Source organism: Ursus americanus, chromosome 34 (assembly GCF_024610735.1).
Source record: "Ursus americanus isolate L20-20 chromosome 34, mUrsAme1.1.p, whole genome shotgun sequence".
Classification (NCBI taxonomy): Eukaryota; Metazoa; Chordata; class Mammalia; order Carnivora; family Ursidae; genus Ursus; species Ursus americanus.
This window is the reverse complement of record NC_142160.1, coordinates 21,280,552-21,296,713: the sequence shown is the minus strand read 5'-3', so window position 1 is coordinate 21,296,713 and position 16,162 is coordinate 21,280,552. Positions and strand designations below refer to the sequence as shown.

Below are 16,162 nucleotides of genomic sequence, written 5' to 3'. Positions count from 1 at the left end.
GGAGACGCCAAGCCCTTTTCATTTGGATTTCCCCAAAATGTGGTTAGTCCTTTATCGACATAATTATATTTTAAACAGAAGGCTACTCTGATGCATTAGAATTTAAGATAAAATTACCTTTTTGTGAGCGTGCTGGTGAAGCAAGGCGCCATCATGGGAGACGGGCTGGTGAAAAGCCGACCTTCTGAAGAAAGTCTCCAGGCAGGGAACCTTTCCCCTCCTATAAAGGGCAGGGGAGAACATTGAGAAATTATTTACAGTGCTTTGCATGTATCATTTTAGGTAGGCAGTTTTTATTCGAACATCCTGGATTTTTCTTAGGTATATCCGACGTCATCTTTAGGATCTAGAGATGTATTTATGGATGTGTTTTTGTGGATTTTGCTTTCCTGGGGTGCTAGATGGTTTGATGTTGGGGCTGACGCACTAATTCTTTCTGCCTGTGAAGGGGACGATGAAAGTGCAGTTAGTTGGGAAGCTGCTCTTTATTTGTTTGCAATTTATAACCGAGGTCCCTTACAAAATTCCTCCTCCGCCTTACAGAGCACCTTCTGCCTGTCACCGACAGACGGGGGCCACTTCTTGGGGTACTGTTATCAGCCAAGGGATGACACGCTCTGGCCTCTGTACAGTCCTGCTTGGACTGTACCGCTCTGCAGACAAGGCTGAGAGTTCATCAGCTTTGTTTTGGGTTTTGAGCTTGTCGCCATTTTCCACTTCTACTTCCTAGAGAAAGGAAAAGGCAGAGGATGTGGTTTCTAATCTTGCTTTATGATCCTGGGCAAATCATTTCCTTTCGGCATCGGTTTCTCCACGTGTGATAAGAGGATTGTAAGAGGGCTGAGCACCCAAAGGGTTTCAGGCTTTGCCAGCATTGTTGTGACTCACTGCCACCATCAATCACAGGCATAGTGGGCCCGACTGCCCTTCTCTCCCTTCCCTGTGTCATCATACATTTAAACAGTCAATCATGGGTGCTGTTCCCAAGGTCACTGGAGGGGAAAAAAAGTTACAGATAACCCTGCCACCCCAGCATAATCACTGTTTTTATTTTGGGTGTCAAATTACAGTGCTTGGCCACGTGCATATGTTAAAAAAAAAAAATAGGCACACTAACACCATATCTTTGTTCTTGCCCTCCTGCTTCATCTAGTAAATGTGTTGGCCATTTAAGCATCATTATCCATAAAAATCACCTTAATGGTTACTGGCCATGCCTTTGGGTTGATGTAGTGTATTTAACCATTCTCCTAGTATTAGACAGCTGATTTATCAGGAGGGCAAATGTTAAGTTTTTCAAAAACTCTGCAGATGGATGTGATGTGTGGAGCTGCTGTTAACGTCTTTACCTGGCTTTTTCTCTTTTGCTTTGAAACGAGTGCTGCAGTGAACAGCTTCATGCATGGAATGCTTTTCATCTGAACTATTTCCTTAGGATACATTCTTAGCTGTGGGAAGCCTTACCAAAGGGTTTGAATAATTTCATGCTCTCGAAACACATTGCCCAGTTCTTTCCAAGACGACTGTACCAATTTACTCTGTCATCGGTAATGTATGATTGTTCCAGCTTCCCAGAGGACTCATCATTGTTGGATTTTATTAATTTTTTTCTTTTTTTTTATAAACTAACTTAACTGGTGCGGAATGACCCTCCTTACATACAACAAAATTTGCATTTTATTTGGTTGTCGGTGAGGTTGAACTTTTTTTTTTTTTTTTCTCTATTTCAGGCTGTCATTTCACAGACTCAGAAACTTCTACTCAGAAGGGATCTAGAGATTATTTCCTTTTTTTGTATGCTTTGTTTTCATGTTCTTGCTCGTTTATCTGTTGCCAGACACTCCTTACCAACACTCCACTGTGTTTTTCTCTTGGCTTCCCGCTTGGTTCAAGGAAACCAAAAGATCAGTTTGCCAGGCCTCAGCACAAGCAGCATTTTTTATGATCCATCAATTTGCAATTTAATGGTGGCGGAGTTTCCCCTCCCTAAGCTGACTTTGGGCAAGGTGCCATTGGATTGCTTTGAGACCCATGGGCAATTACTCTTGAGTAGTCTTCGCCCTGTTTTGAGCTTCAGACAACACTCATTATATATTACTCTGTGTGTAGTGGCAAAGTGGGCAGACGTCGGGGAGTGGGCTCTTCAGTCTAGTAATTAGACAAGGTGTAAGGAGTATGAAAAGGTGGAGAGCCAAGCTTTTAGGAATCATAAAGTCCTAAAACTTTAAGTTCAGATGCCCAGAAGAACGTGTGTTCCGTGTAAGAGCCCTGTAAAATACTCCAGGATTTGTGTCCTTGCTGGCCTCAGAGGTATTGGCCCATATTGAACTCAGTTAAAATATACATGTACATGAATCTCATACCTCCTAAGATTGTATTTCTTCCTGTAAACAGAGCCTTATTCAGACACTGTTTAGAAACAGTTTATCTGGTTGCATATTGGTCATTGAGTTCAGGGTGTGTGGGGATTCCGTCTTAGTTCAGTGAAGCATTCCTTTGAAAGTGTGTTGAATGTGTACCATGCGGTCAGTGTTAGTGGGGCAGGTCTGGTGAGGAGCTGTGTCCGCGTTCAGGAGTCTTGCTCTCATGCTTCCCATCTTGCGTGGAGAAGACTTTAAAAGCTGTTAGGAAACCGTACAGAAGCTTTATATAAACGCGATTTTATTTATTTATTTTTAAAGATTTTATCTATTTGTCAGAGAGAGAGCACGTATGAACACAAGCAGGCTACCCATTGAGCAAGGAGCCTGATATGGGTCTCAGTCCCAGGATGCTGGGATCATGACCTGAGCCCAAGGCAGATGCTTATCGACTGAGCCACCCAGGCGTCCCTGTGTATAAAGCGTGATTTTAAATATATAGGCTTTGTTTGCTAAATGACAGTAAAAGCTACAGAGGATCATGAAGGGCCTAGAGAAGGGGCAGTTTCTAAGTGGATGTGAGGAAGGCCTCGGAGGGTCAGGGTAAGAGTATAGCACTTTGTGATAGTGTAGATACAGTTGACATAGTTGCTCACTTGATTCTGACAAAACTCTGCAGTCGATTGGCAGAGACCTGCGGCCCAGCAGTTGAAGTGACTTCCCTGAGGACATCTGGTACCCATCTGCTGAGAGGCAAACCCAAGTTTTTGGATTATCAGGGCTAACTCTGTTATCAGAAGCAAATCAGGGTGGGGAGTTGGTGTTGACAAGGAGAATAGCAGATCGTCCTGGATGGGTCATTGGGATTCCTGCTTCCTGCTCCCTCAGTGTGTGGTGGCCTGTCCATGAAGTAAGGCTTGATGCTGGGGCCTTTCACCTGCTGGTTACGTTTCTGGGCACGTAGTTGCCTTGCAGATCCGCTTTGGGGAAAGCTCTTGAACGCCTTAATGTTGTCGCTTTATGTGGTGTCCTAAATACAGGCGCAGGGAAAATTTATTTGTAAGCGTTATGACCGTTAGCAGGTACCGAATATATCTGCAGCTTTGGGCAGGAGATTGAGTTCCAGGTGGAAAATACGGTTCACCTTGGGTTTTTTTGTTTTTTTTTTTCCCACTGGAATTGTCCAGCCTTCAGGGCCAGGTAGAAGGCAGTCTTAAAAGAGTCACAGAACTTTCCTCATACCTGCTTAAGCTGGGTCAGATGTCCAGTGTAACCTGCTTGCAAACTCTGTGGTCAGGAGTAGAAGGCCAGGTAGCAAACTGCTGCTTGTTAATTTGTGCTGAATTAAAGCTCTTATCAGAATATCCTTGCACTGAGGCAAGAGATATACTAAAGAATTATTGTCAGTTTTTATGCCGCCATCCACACTATTATAAGGGCTGGGGAAAATGTTTATGAAACCCTCCCGGGGTGGCGGTGATGTTTTAGAGCTCACAAGGCACTGTCAGGGAAACAAGTCGCATTCTCATGCTGCCAGGACGGGAGGTATACACTCGTGAGGGAGAACCACAGCTTGAAGAATTTCAGGGTAAACCAGAGGTGAGATCTGAATTTAGCTTTGTGGCCCCAAATCAAGTGCACTTGTCGGAGGCTAGTTTAAGATGAGGGCTTAGAGACCTGGCAGAGCGGGGAGACAGCTGGGATAACAGCCTCCTATGTCGCTCTTATTTCCATTCTTTCTCCAGACCATTTATTGAGAATTCCCAGGACAGATGGTACGGCTTTTAATGTCTCTTCATCGGTTTGAGCTTTGATCTTTAACCTTCTTCTTCTGTTTCAGTCTTACCTACTCTCACCTAATTTATATGGCCTATGCTTTAATCTGTACTTCTTCTATTTTGTTTTTAGTAACTTTGATGGTACTAAAGGTTTATGAGTTCATTCCATTCAGTCTTAACTGTCCCCTGATAGTGAAGTTCAGTTCTACCTTGAAGCCATTCTATGTAATAACACATACAATTATTATTACTAATTAAAGAGATCATCTTTCCTTCTTAAACCAAAATAAATTCCATTAGCAACACTAGGGAGAAAATTAAGAATGGTTTCTACGATTTTGGGGTGTTCTAACCCTGAGCCGAAAGCCAGGAGCATAGGAAAATTTTTCTCTAGTAAGTGACCACATAAAAATTTAAAGTTACTTCTGGCAACAAATCCATAGTAAGCAAGTTTGAAGGACAAGTGGCAAGCTGAAAAAACTATGGAAAGGGTTGGTATTTGTCATATGGCGAGAACTCCTACAAAAAGACAGTGATGAATAAATACCAAAGGAAAAATAAAGGAAGGAAAATAGTGGACTGATAAATATGTGGAAAGATGTTTAGTTAGCTTCGGGAAGAATCTAAGTAATGCAAATAAAAATGAGGTCATTGTTTTAATCTATTAGGGTGGATAGAGATTAAAAAAAGGTCAACAAAACCCAATATTGACATTGGGTAGGAGAGCAAGTCCGCTCATAGACGGGTGATACTGTAAATTGGTAACCTTCTCTGCTGGGCAGTTGATCAGCATGCATTACAGTGTAAAACATGTATACCCTTTGACCTTAGCAGTTGCACTTCTAGCGATTCCTTTTAGAGATCTGTGTAGAGGGTTATTCGACACAGAGTCTGTAACTGTGGAAAATTAGATGAAGCATAAATATTCACAGATACCGGGAGTGCTTCACCACCGGTATGCTTGTATACCGGAATGATGTTCTTACTCATCTTTGTACTTACAGAGTGGTAGGGTATCCATAATACATTTTTGGGTGGAAATAACATACTATAGAAAAGCCATTTATGTAATGGGATGCCTTGCTGTAGGAAGTATATCTTTCCACTCTGGGCTTGTGCACACATAATGCATTGAGAGCCTGGAGTGATCCTTTCCAGAATCACCAAAATCTTAATCGTGGTTATCCCTGGATGGTAGACTTAAGGTTCTTTTGACTTTCTTTTATGTTTCTGTATATATAACTCATTGTGTACCTGTGTATGTTCAAAGTGAGCATATATCCTCTTTAAAAGTGGACCCTAAGTGTGAATTTTGGAGAAGGGGAAAGTACAGAATGCTGTTGGAATGTACGGTAGGTAGGGAGTAGGGAATAAGGACCTACAAGTCTGCAAAGGGCATCCCTACTCCTCCTTGGGTACCCAAATACACAGTGCAGAACCCTGTTGCAAAGGAAGGGGAAGCCTGCCCACACTTTCGAGGAGAGCTATGACCTTGAGTTAGCTTGAGTGTATGGCTATGATCAAATGAGCTGGGTGGGGCTGACACAGTTCTGTTTTTGCACCTGGTACAGCTGCACCCTTTTTGCATAGATCTGTTGCCCCGCTGGTTAAAGCAAGGTCATGGCTTTGCTCTCTATACCAGTCATTTCCCCCTTTCTTCCAAGGCGAGGTCTGTAACCCTATCTCACTGGTGGTCAGGGAGAATGAAGTTGGTTTGGCCTAAATCCCATTCTGTAAAACCAAAGGCCTTGTTGCTCAGTTAACTGGAATCATCTTGGAGGACAAAGGCAGCTCTTTTTAAAGTACTTGATTATCCAGTTTCTGAGTTTTCTACTTCATCTTATTCCGTTCTCCGTTTCTCAAGGGCCTGGTCTGTATGCTTCATAATTTTCTTCTCCTCATGTTCCTTTTCATTGCCTAATTCGGTAACAGAGGTGGCATTAGTAAGCATTGACAGAAAATGATGAAATAAATAAGGTCAAGGATAGGACTCTTTTCAGATGCCTTTTTTTTTTCTTTTTTTCTTTTTTCTTTTCTTTTTTTTTTTTTTAAAGCAGAGCAGTTTCTTCAGAGGCAAAGGAAAGCAGAGCTGCTTTGCATTGCTGGAGGAGGTTGGAGGCCAGTGGGCAGGTGGATTCTACGCTAGGCTGGAAACAGAGTGCTCCTTATTGCCTCCCTTGGCCAGTTTGTCCCTTGTAGCAGAGGGCCTGCTGTGGATTTGGAACTGAGCAGGGACTTCTACTTTCTTTACAAAAGCCTGTGCCAGAGGCTGTCAGGACATATTTTGTGATGTTCAGCTGACCCATGGGGCTCTCTCAGCAAGGTGCTTGCATTCGATGCCACATTGTGGTGAAACTTGACAGATATCCAGCACATCTTGACTTGACCCTCATGCTGGATGTGGTTCTGTTTCAACAGTGTTTCTTGGCCTGTTTGAAATAGTGAGACTCAGTGAAGGCTACTAACGTTAAAGACCGTTTGAGTTGTGTAAGAGGACAGGCCGGAAGCAGTTCCGTGCGCTCCTTTCTTCTGCTCTCTCACTGTCCACCTTGAAGGCTAGACCAAGTTTGTCGGTCCCCCTGCCCCACTGGCTTCTGACACCAGTTGGAATGAACTTGCTGTAACGACATAAAAATGTGGTAGTACGCCATAATTAAATAAGCATACGAGGGGGTTTGCACTCACCAGGTTAAAGGATCGTATAGCCTTAAACCATGTAGATTTCCTGACTCAATTAAACTACCCATTATCTTTTCTTTAAGTGACCAATAAAGTGTGTGATTATGTCTTACTTTGCAAGTGGGATTAATATCTCTTGTTTATCTCAAAATAAATATTAGTAACACAGCTTGGGAGAGCGGTTTTATGCCCTCAAGAGTGAGGTAGTGGAGGACTAAAGTGTTGGGTATGAAGTTTTATCTTTCTGAACTGATTATGAAGTATACTAAACATTATATGGCTTTGTCTTTATAGACTGAAATCGCCAAGAGATTGAATACAATTTGTGCACAAGTCATCCCATTTCTGTCTCAGGAAGTAAGTAAAACTGTTCAGCTGTTAAAGTGCAATTATGTTGCTTCTCTGTTTGCAAATTAGCTAGTTTTAAGATGTTAATTTTATCACAAGGAACAAGTGTCAAGAGCATCTGCTGCAGCTGAAGTGTGTAAACCCCCTGCCATCCCATCGAACAGCGCTCAGGGCACACTGTAAACGTGGTGACAATAGCTCAGCCTCAAATTAATTTTTTTCCCCCCGTGGAAGACTGCAAAATGACGATCCAACGTAAAGCTTTTCTTTTCTTTGAAGACTAGTGTAAGCTTGGTAAGCTACCGATGATTCAAGTGTCCTTCTAGAGAGCTTTTCCTTTACTGCGTTTTAAAAATGATTCCATCAGGGTTGACTTGCCCATGGAAGCAGGTATTTCATTTGTCCTTGTACATGAAGTCAGGTTCACGTAATGCTGTCCATGGAGGAAGCAGATGCTAATACTCTTAAGGATAAAATGAATGTTCATGTTACCATAACTTAACAGAGTCAGGTACATATGTAAGCCATTTTATTAAGTTACAAAATCACAGAGGTTGAACTTTTCCTATTTTAAGAGGGAAAAGCTCGTAATATGAGTAATCTATGAAATAGACTCAAAACCAATATATTTTAGTTTTGCCTTCAAGTTTACTTTTGGGTACAAGCTAATAAATGATAAACTGTGTGTTTAGTGTGCACGGGATGCATGTATCTTGAGATGGTGAAAAGCTTACTGGACCCACAGCTGGAATACTGGGTGTCTGTTCCCGTTGGCATCTCCTGCTTCAAAGTGGATAGCCTGTCTCCTCTCTGCCTTTTCCCATGTGACATCTATTCAATGATACGGTTTAGATTTGTTGGCCTTTGGAATGGTGTTATTAGACTTTAGTAATCCTGGTTGCTCCTAGAGTCTCATGCCTCCCAGAGCAAAGATGTGGCTGTGTTTTTGTTTGTGAGTGAAGTTGGGGGACATGCAGAGTGTTCCCAGCCTGTGAACTAAGAGTTAGGGGGGAACCCTTCCTTTTCCCCTCAGGAGGATGATAGATCTTAAGGCTAAAGAAGGAGAGGAATCCCCAGGGTTTCCAAAAACTGCTGGTGGGTTGAGATTCGTTGACCAGAGAAGTAATAAAGATTTAATGTTTAAATTTTAAGTGTAGAAATGGGGGTTTTAAACTGGCTGTAAACTTGACCTGCTCAAACTTAACAGCAAACCCCTTTTACAAACCTGGGTGATCTTCCGAATCCCCAATACCAATGATTTTCTAAGGTTTCCGGTTACCAGTTTTGACGTCTTCCTTGACTTTTCTATCATTCTAACCCCAAAATTCCCATCTGAAGTTAAGTGGGGACGTTGTTTAGAAATAAGGGAAGCCCCTTCCTCTGTTTTCCTTTTCCTGCTCTACGTGTGTTCTGTGAAACAGTCAACAGTCTTTGAGAAACTTTGCATTTAAATCCATATTCTGCTTGAATCTGCATTGCATATGCTCTTATATTTTTGTTGTTGTTGTTGTTGGAAGGTACAGTGAAGTTCTTTGGCTGCCTTGCTAACACTTTTTCTTCTCCTTGTTTTCAAAGCATCAACAACAGGTGGCCCAGGCTGTCGAGCGTGCCAAACAGGTGACCATGGCAGAGTTGAATGCCATCATCGGGGTACGTGGCCTACCAGGTCTACCTCCTACAGTGTGTATAACCAGCTTTCATTTCTTATTAATTTGATGGCTTAATCTATTTATATAAATAATGTCATGTAGGCTTAACGTGGGCCTGTTGGAAAGGGTGGGGGAGGTGGGCTCAGGTATGCGTGGGGAAGACAGATGAGCATAAGGAAGTTGATAGAAATATGTTTAGGAAAATTTAGAGATTTTAGAAAAATAGATCTACTGTTTAGTGGGAAAATAGATGCAGTTTATACCCTGACACTTAAACCACCCTTGCTCTCTTAGTCAAGTAAAAAGCTCCAGGTTAGAGTTTTAAGTACTTTCCTTACTTCGGGCTTGTAACTTTGGATCACAGGGAGGTCAAGACAGGTCTCAGAGTGATTCTTTCCTTTAGCCATCTTTGCTTTTGCCTTTTGCTTTCTGGGGTGTTAGACCCTAGATAACTGTTTGATCTTTCTCTTCCTTGTGCCTCTTGCATGAATTTTTAAGTGGCACCCCAGTGAAAAGAGCGCTCTCTCGCCGTTGAAGAAGTGATAATTGTCTGCCCCAGTGCTCTCTAGCCTTTCACCAGGTTTCTGCTCTCCTACATTGAGTTCAGTTAGCACTCCACGCTGGCGACTGGTTGTCAATCACAGGTCATTTGCTCTGCATTAATGAGCCTGGTGAACCGTGCGGTGTGTCCCATCTCCCCCACCCCCATCCCCAACTTCCCCTGAGTTCGTCCTTGCCTCAGCAGGCCTGGGGACCCTGGGATGGTTCTCATGTTTTCTGCCCTTCCAGACTAAGCCAAAGAAGTAGCTGAAACAAGGGACGATCCTTTCTGATTTTATTCATATGTGAGTGCCTTGAGCGGATTCAAATCACTCATTTATCAATTTATGTTAATTGCTTGTGAGAAGATGCCCTGCTGGTCTTTATAGTTCCCTCAGACACTTTGTAATGATAATTAGACATGCTGCTGTACGGATTAAGAGTGCCATAGTCCAATGATGGCCACAGACAATGGAACCAGTTAATCCATCAGGGTTTAAAATTACATCCCAACTGGAGATGGAGAAAAAACATAAGAGCCAAGGAGGATTAAAGAATGAGCCTCAGCTTGAAAACTCTCCTTTCATCAGTTTCTCAATTGCCGATCTGCAGTCGGGTTGCCTGTGGTAAGCTATTGGCAGTCAATTAGGTGAAATAAAGTGGGAGGGTGACCTTCATTTCCTTTTAATAGCTTTTTCCTCCCTGAAATGGGGAGCTTCAGTGGATTTTCAGCTTAAATTTTATTCAAGCTGCTTTATTACACTTGACAGCTTAGCTCTGCATAAACAATTCTCCCCTCCCCCTCTCCCCCCCAGACCCAGGCTCTGCCTTTCTCCCCCCCTCTTTAGATCACATTTTTGACTGTTACTTAGTGGGCTCTCTAATCACATTCAACAAAAAACACAATTACATCTGCATTTGTCGGCTGCCTTCTGTACCCTTTTCTTGTGTAATGAATTGCTTTATTTCAGAGATCAAATCAAATATTCACTGGTACTTTTGCATGTACCGTGTTTGATTAGCAAAGACTAATAGCAAATTGTACTTGTAGCTCGAGCACAGAAATTTTTTAACCCAAATGAATGAGGATGGAAAAGCCTGTTTTGATTAAAGAGAAACATATGCAAAGCAGTTCTCAAGTACCCAGTTACAGTTTGTGGAACATGTTTGTTTTCTGATAGTCTCTAAATTTTTACATATCATTTCTCGATGGGGAACCTCGTACCTGTAAATTCTCCAAGGCCCTGCCCTGTCCCACACGTGAGAAAGGAGGAAATTGTATTAACCAGATGTTGATAGGTAAGACTCCTCTTGAATTGAATCAGAAAATGAAAATGGCAGGTCGCTAGAGAAGGGCAGATGAATCACTAATTTTATGAATGGCTTTCATCCAGGAAACATGTTGTTGAGATTATAAAGGCAGATTAGCTCTGATAGCTAGTGACAATAACCCGAATCAGGGAATCGGGCCCCAAGCACGAGACTTAGCGCCAATTCCATGTCTACAGCCTACCAGCCTGTGTGGTTTTTCTAATTGTAAATTTTTGGCTCAGTCTATTAATTTATGTCAGAAGGCTCTTTGAAAGTTTGTGGTGATCAATAATTATCCTGCACCGTAAGTTTCATGCTCTGGCATATGCTTGATTTCTGCTTGAAAGGAATTGTGCGCGTCCTGGAAAATTGAAGTAGCATAAAATTGGGTTGACAATTCAGTGGACCTTTGCACTCCTTCATTGAACATGCAGTGTGTCAACCTGTCTCCCCAGAGGGGAGGAGGCTCCGGGAGGCTGTCTGTTCCTACAAGCAGCAGCTGCGCACAGGGTAAATGCAGCCCCGGTTTGATAGCAGCTGTCAGTATTGTTCAGGGACCGGCTCAGGATGAAGAACAATGGGAGAGGCCACGCTCTTCATCTGCATCGACTTTCAGGCTAAGAAAAGAAATAGTAATTTAACGGTTTAGACATCTATTACAAGTGTGAAAGATCATGAAAGAGTAGCCTTTAAAATGCAAATGAGCCGAAACATTCTCATTCCCTTTAAGGTACAATCAAGGGGCTTACTGCTTGCTTGGCAGGGCTGAAGACATTTCTCTTTAGCAGACCTGGAAAAAGTGAAATCTTCTCAAGGACACCAGAGCTGCTCAGGTGGGCTCAGCTTGTGTCCTGGGACTGTGGATGGTCTTGGAGGAGGAAGAGAGAGTTCCCTCCGCCCCCGTCCATGTTGAGTGAATTAATGATGCCCATTTCTCACCAGCATGGAAAACTTGGTTCCCCTACCTGACAGAAAATACTGAATTTTAAACCTTTTTCACTCCAGATGACACCTGCCTTCGACTTACATAGTAGATTACTGGTATTTCAGGAAGATAAGCTTCTTAGATACTTGATATTTGGAGAAACTATTGAAATACTTACTTTTCATGTGATACTTTTTTTAAACAGTTGTGACCGATAGCAAATTTGATAATTGGCAGAATAACTGCAACCCTACTTTTTGAATTTTGTTTTTTAGTAGCTGCTTTGCTATTAAACGTGTATGTTCTTGTAGCAGTAGAAAGAGTATTTAATAATGCAGAGATCTTAATAGGTATAGGGTTTATTTGGTGTCACACACAGCTCACTTGTGCTTTAGAAAACAGGTTCACGTGGGAAGGGAATTTACTGGAGACCTTGATTTTTTTTTTTAATTAATAAATTTATTCTTTACATCAGTACAGTCTCCGTGATGTAAGCAGACTTCCTCAAAGTTTTTTTCCCCCCCAATTTGGAATTCTGTTAATGCTCAAAACAAAATAGATTTTTAGATGACAACCATTGTGGAATGGTTGATGTCTTCCTGAAGGCAGGGAAAATGATTGAACTTCAAGATCACTTTCCCCAGTATTATTTGGGGGAGTTTGGAACTAAGAACTTTTTAGTGGGTTTATATCACATGTAATTAATACAGATCATATAGATACAGATACATATGTATTTGTACACACAGCCTTTTTTTTAAAAATTGAGGTATTATTTATATGTTGTGAATTGCACCAATCTTAAATATAACCAATCTTAAATATGTAGTATGACCCCTTTGGCATGTGCACACACCCCGTAACCCACACTACTTTCGGGGTGCAGATTCTCTCCTTCACCCCAGAAGTTCCCTTGTACTTTTTCTCAGCCAGTGTTTCTCCACCCCCAAGGAAAGATGGTTGCTTTTTGATTGAAAAGTAAAAAATGATTGGCTGAGTGTAATTTTTTAAAAAAATTGCATAATCGTATGTCCACTTGCATCCAAGTACCGGCTGCCCAACTTTATGGTGCTTTGTGCTTACCTTTCTAAGAGCGTTTGCCTTATGTTACCATGAACAAAGCGTGGGTCTAGGATCAGATGGACTGTTGAGTAGGAACAATTGGTGCTGGTACTTTGTAGCTTTGTGACCTCGTACAGTTAACCTCCTTGAGTGTCCCCATCTACAGATGGACAATACCATCTACCCTGAGTGGCTTTTGTGAGGATAAGACCGTGGCTGGCACCGTTTCCCCAGCATGGTCCTGACTTCTTGAACCGTGGTCCTGTCTGCCTTGTTTCTCTAAGTGCCTGTAGTAGATCTTTGGGTCCAGTTGGCCAAGTCTCTGTGAGGAGTAGTGGCGCCGAGCAGCGGGTCACTTCCCCTCTAGTCTTTTCTAGTGGTTACATGGATGTCAGTGTTTGAGATTAGACCCACCCAGATGCTCTGCTCCTGCCTTCAGTTGTCATGCATGAATGACTTTTACTAAGGTTGCAGCAGTGAGGAAGTATTGGCTGTTTAACTTTTGATGAACAGACTTCAGGTTCAAAACAGAGTGGTGGGGAGTTAAGATTTGGGAGCAGATGGAGAGAAAATTGAGAAGCAGAAGGAAGATAAGACATCATTGGCTTCCTTACTTAAGAGAAAGGGGAACAAGGCCTTTGCTGGCCCTGAGGGGTTGAATAGATCATCCATCACCATTCCAGGTGATGGAATTGGAAGGAGAGAGAGAAGAGATGGCCAGGTGACCAGTGGGGACTGTCCTTCCCATCCCAGAATGCCTGATTTTTGACAGCTGTCCCAGTGCTGACTGTTGGATGTAAGAAAATTTGAGCAGTTTCTCATAGCAATGCCTGTGAGCTTCGGGAACTGAGAACATTTGGGGTTAGTGTTGGCCACCTTGTTTTTCCTTTCTCATTTAGTTGGACCTAGTCTGACTTAATTTTCTGTGAATAGAAGAACTTCTGTCAGGGCCTTTGGGGCTCCAGTTACTGGTCAGATGTTTATATCCCTGCTTCATAGGTGAACTTAAAATTCTCTATACTTTAAAACAATTTAGTGTGAAATAAAAGAAGTCTAGGGGCTTTTGTGATGTCTGTCTATGTTTATGTAGGGGATGGCGATGAATACAAACTCCTGATGTGCCTGTAGAAGGCGGCTTCCTGTCCTTAAGAGATTGAGTTGTAGACCTGAGGGCTCCCCATTGTTGCATGAGATGATTGGTTTAAGGATTAGCAGAATGTTGGATTATTTTTCTCTCCGGCTGTAGCTGTCAGCTATCTATAGGATTGTAGCGTGTGAAGTTTAAGAGGATGAGGTTAGTCTCTTATTCTTATGAGTATGCAGTTAATCCCTGGAAAGCCCATCAATAACCCAGCTGTAAGTTTCTTTATAAAACAAATTCACCCTCAGAGAATAATGCCTAGCCTGCTACCAAGTGCAGAAAATGACAGGACTACAGCTAGCATTGATATTCTGGCTCTAGTACTAACTTACATTTAGTGATCTACCCTCCACTTCAATTCCAGTAGTCCAGCCCTTCTGTTAATTTTCCAAGGAGAAGGAGCAATATTGCAAAGTCTGGTATGTAGCCTACTTCTCCTTGGGTTCAAGTTAAATTTTTTACTGAGAGTACAGGTGGGTATCTCTGACAGACGCAGGGCTTGGCTTCAATGTCTGGGTTCTTCTGAATAGTCAGTGTGCTTTTTAGTTGCTAGAAAACTTGTTGAGGCATTGTTCACTTTTTAATTTCCCTGCATATATTCATATGATTTGTGCTCGATTCCTTGGAAGGAGGCATTATCCTATTTTCTCTCTTTTCAGAGTAGAAAGTAGAGCACCCCATTTTAAGAATTAGACCTATGCATTTTTTTTAATTGATGTATAATTTACATACCATAAAATTCACCCTTTCAAAGCATTACGCATCATTGGGTTTTGGTATATTCAAAAACTTGTACAACCATCACCATGAATTTTAAAACATTTTTATCACACTCCCAAAAGAAACCCCATAAGCATTAACAGTTACCCCTCCCTTGGCCCCCACACCCCCTTGTCCCTGCAACCACCGATCTTTCTGTCTCTGGGTTTGCCTATTCTGAACATTCTGTGTAAAAGGAATCCGCTAATGTGGCCTTCTGTGGCTGGGTTCTTTCACTTCCCATATAGTTCTCAAGGTTTAGTCATGTAGCATGTACTTCAGTCCTTCTAATTGATGAATAATGTTGCATTGTATCAGTACACCACCTTTATTAATCTAGTCCCCGGCTGATGGACATTGAGGTTGTTTCCAGACCTTTTGCTGTTTATGAATAACGCTGCAGTGAACGTTGTGTGCATGTTGTGTGGACCTATTTTCTCTCGGAACCTACGCGTGCCATCGCTGGGTCACGTGATAACTCTGTTTAACTTTTTGAGCAGCTCCCAGACTGTTTTCCAAAGTAAGGGATGAGAATTCCACTTTCTCAGCGTCTTCTCCAGCACATGTTATTGTCCATCTTTTTGAGTCTAGCCGTTGCAGCGGGTGTGACGTGGTATCTTGTTCGTGGTTTAGATTTGCAGATTTCCCTGCTGGCTAATGATATTGAGCATCTTTTCATCAAAACTTTCCATGGCTTTAGAAGTGGAGCTACTTAAATAAACGTGGCTTTTTAAAACTTCATCTAATTCAGGCCCTTTAGTCCACCGTTCTGATCATTGTCACAGCTGTCACCGTCATCCGGGGCAGCTAGGACGAGCAAGCCCATCAGTGATGATGCAGGATGAGTTGGCCTTTGCGAATTCGCTGCAATGCAGAAAGAATGAAGATGAGTTCAGTTCCTTTGTAGAGTTTTAGGCCTTCATCCTGGTGCCTGGTTCCATACAGGCCATCAGTTTTGTCTCTGTGTTGTCATTTTCTGTACACTCCTGCATGGAGATGGGGTCTTTCAGTGGATTGTTGTTGTTTTTTTAAACTGTGTTCAAGTGGCTTGAGAATTCTTGGCCCCGGTAAGCAGTTTCTGCCTGTTTATCACCCTTGCCCCTCTTCATGAGAGAGGCCATTCACATAATGGGAGGTTTTCAGATGACTCCTATAGTAGGGTCCTTGATGTTTCTGCTCCCATACGGCTCTTGCCCACTTTCCCGCTTGTTTGCTGTAGCATGCCAATTTTCTCCTTCTGCAGTCTCCCAAGATAAGAGCAGAGTGTTTTAAAGAACAGGGAGATAGCAGAAATCGAGGAAGAGTGATTTGGAAAGAACTGTCAACAAATGCTACTTTTCACGTTTTTTTCCCCTTTTAAAAGTGTTTAAATACTGAATGCTGTAAATGCCACTCACTGACACACTGTTAGCATGAGAGATGAATGGGTTCATGGTTTCAGTTCTGGTTGGGTTCCCTTTGTGATCTGTGTGACATGGTTTTCCCTTAGGTTATAAAGCGGGGTAGATTTCCAAAAATTCAAGTCGATTCTGTGGTCGGTGATAAAGAGCTTAGCATCTCGAGAGGTTGAGGTGGGCGTTGGCCTTCGTGCTCCTTCTGGGTGTCCTTTC

General features: G+C 42.3%; 1 protein-coding gene across 5 annotated transcripts in view; it reads left to right on the top strand.

The window, feature by feature from the left end:
• Nucleotides 1-16,162, top strand: part of TLE1 (TLE family member 1, transcriptional corepressor) — an 84,907-nt gene that overhangs the window by 19,384 nt on the left and 49,361 nt on the right. For 3 of the 5 annotated variants that reach the window (XM_045780990.2, XM_045780989.2, XM_045780994.2), the window contains 2 exons: nucleotides 7,112-7,174; nucleotides 8,741-8,845. In XM_045780990.2, coding sequence (XP_045636946.2) covers nucleotides 7,112-7,174; nucleotides 8,741-8,845 — 168 coding nt within the window. The remainder of the gene's footprint in view (nucleotides 1-7,111; nucleotides 7,175-8,740; nucleotides 8,846-16,162) is intronic. The other 2 variants (XM_045780993.2, XM_045780992.2) reach the window with 1 other exon arrangement.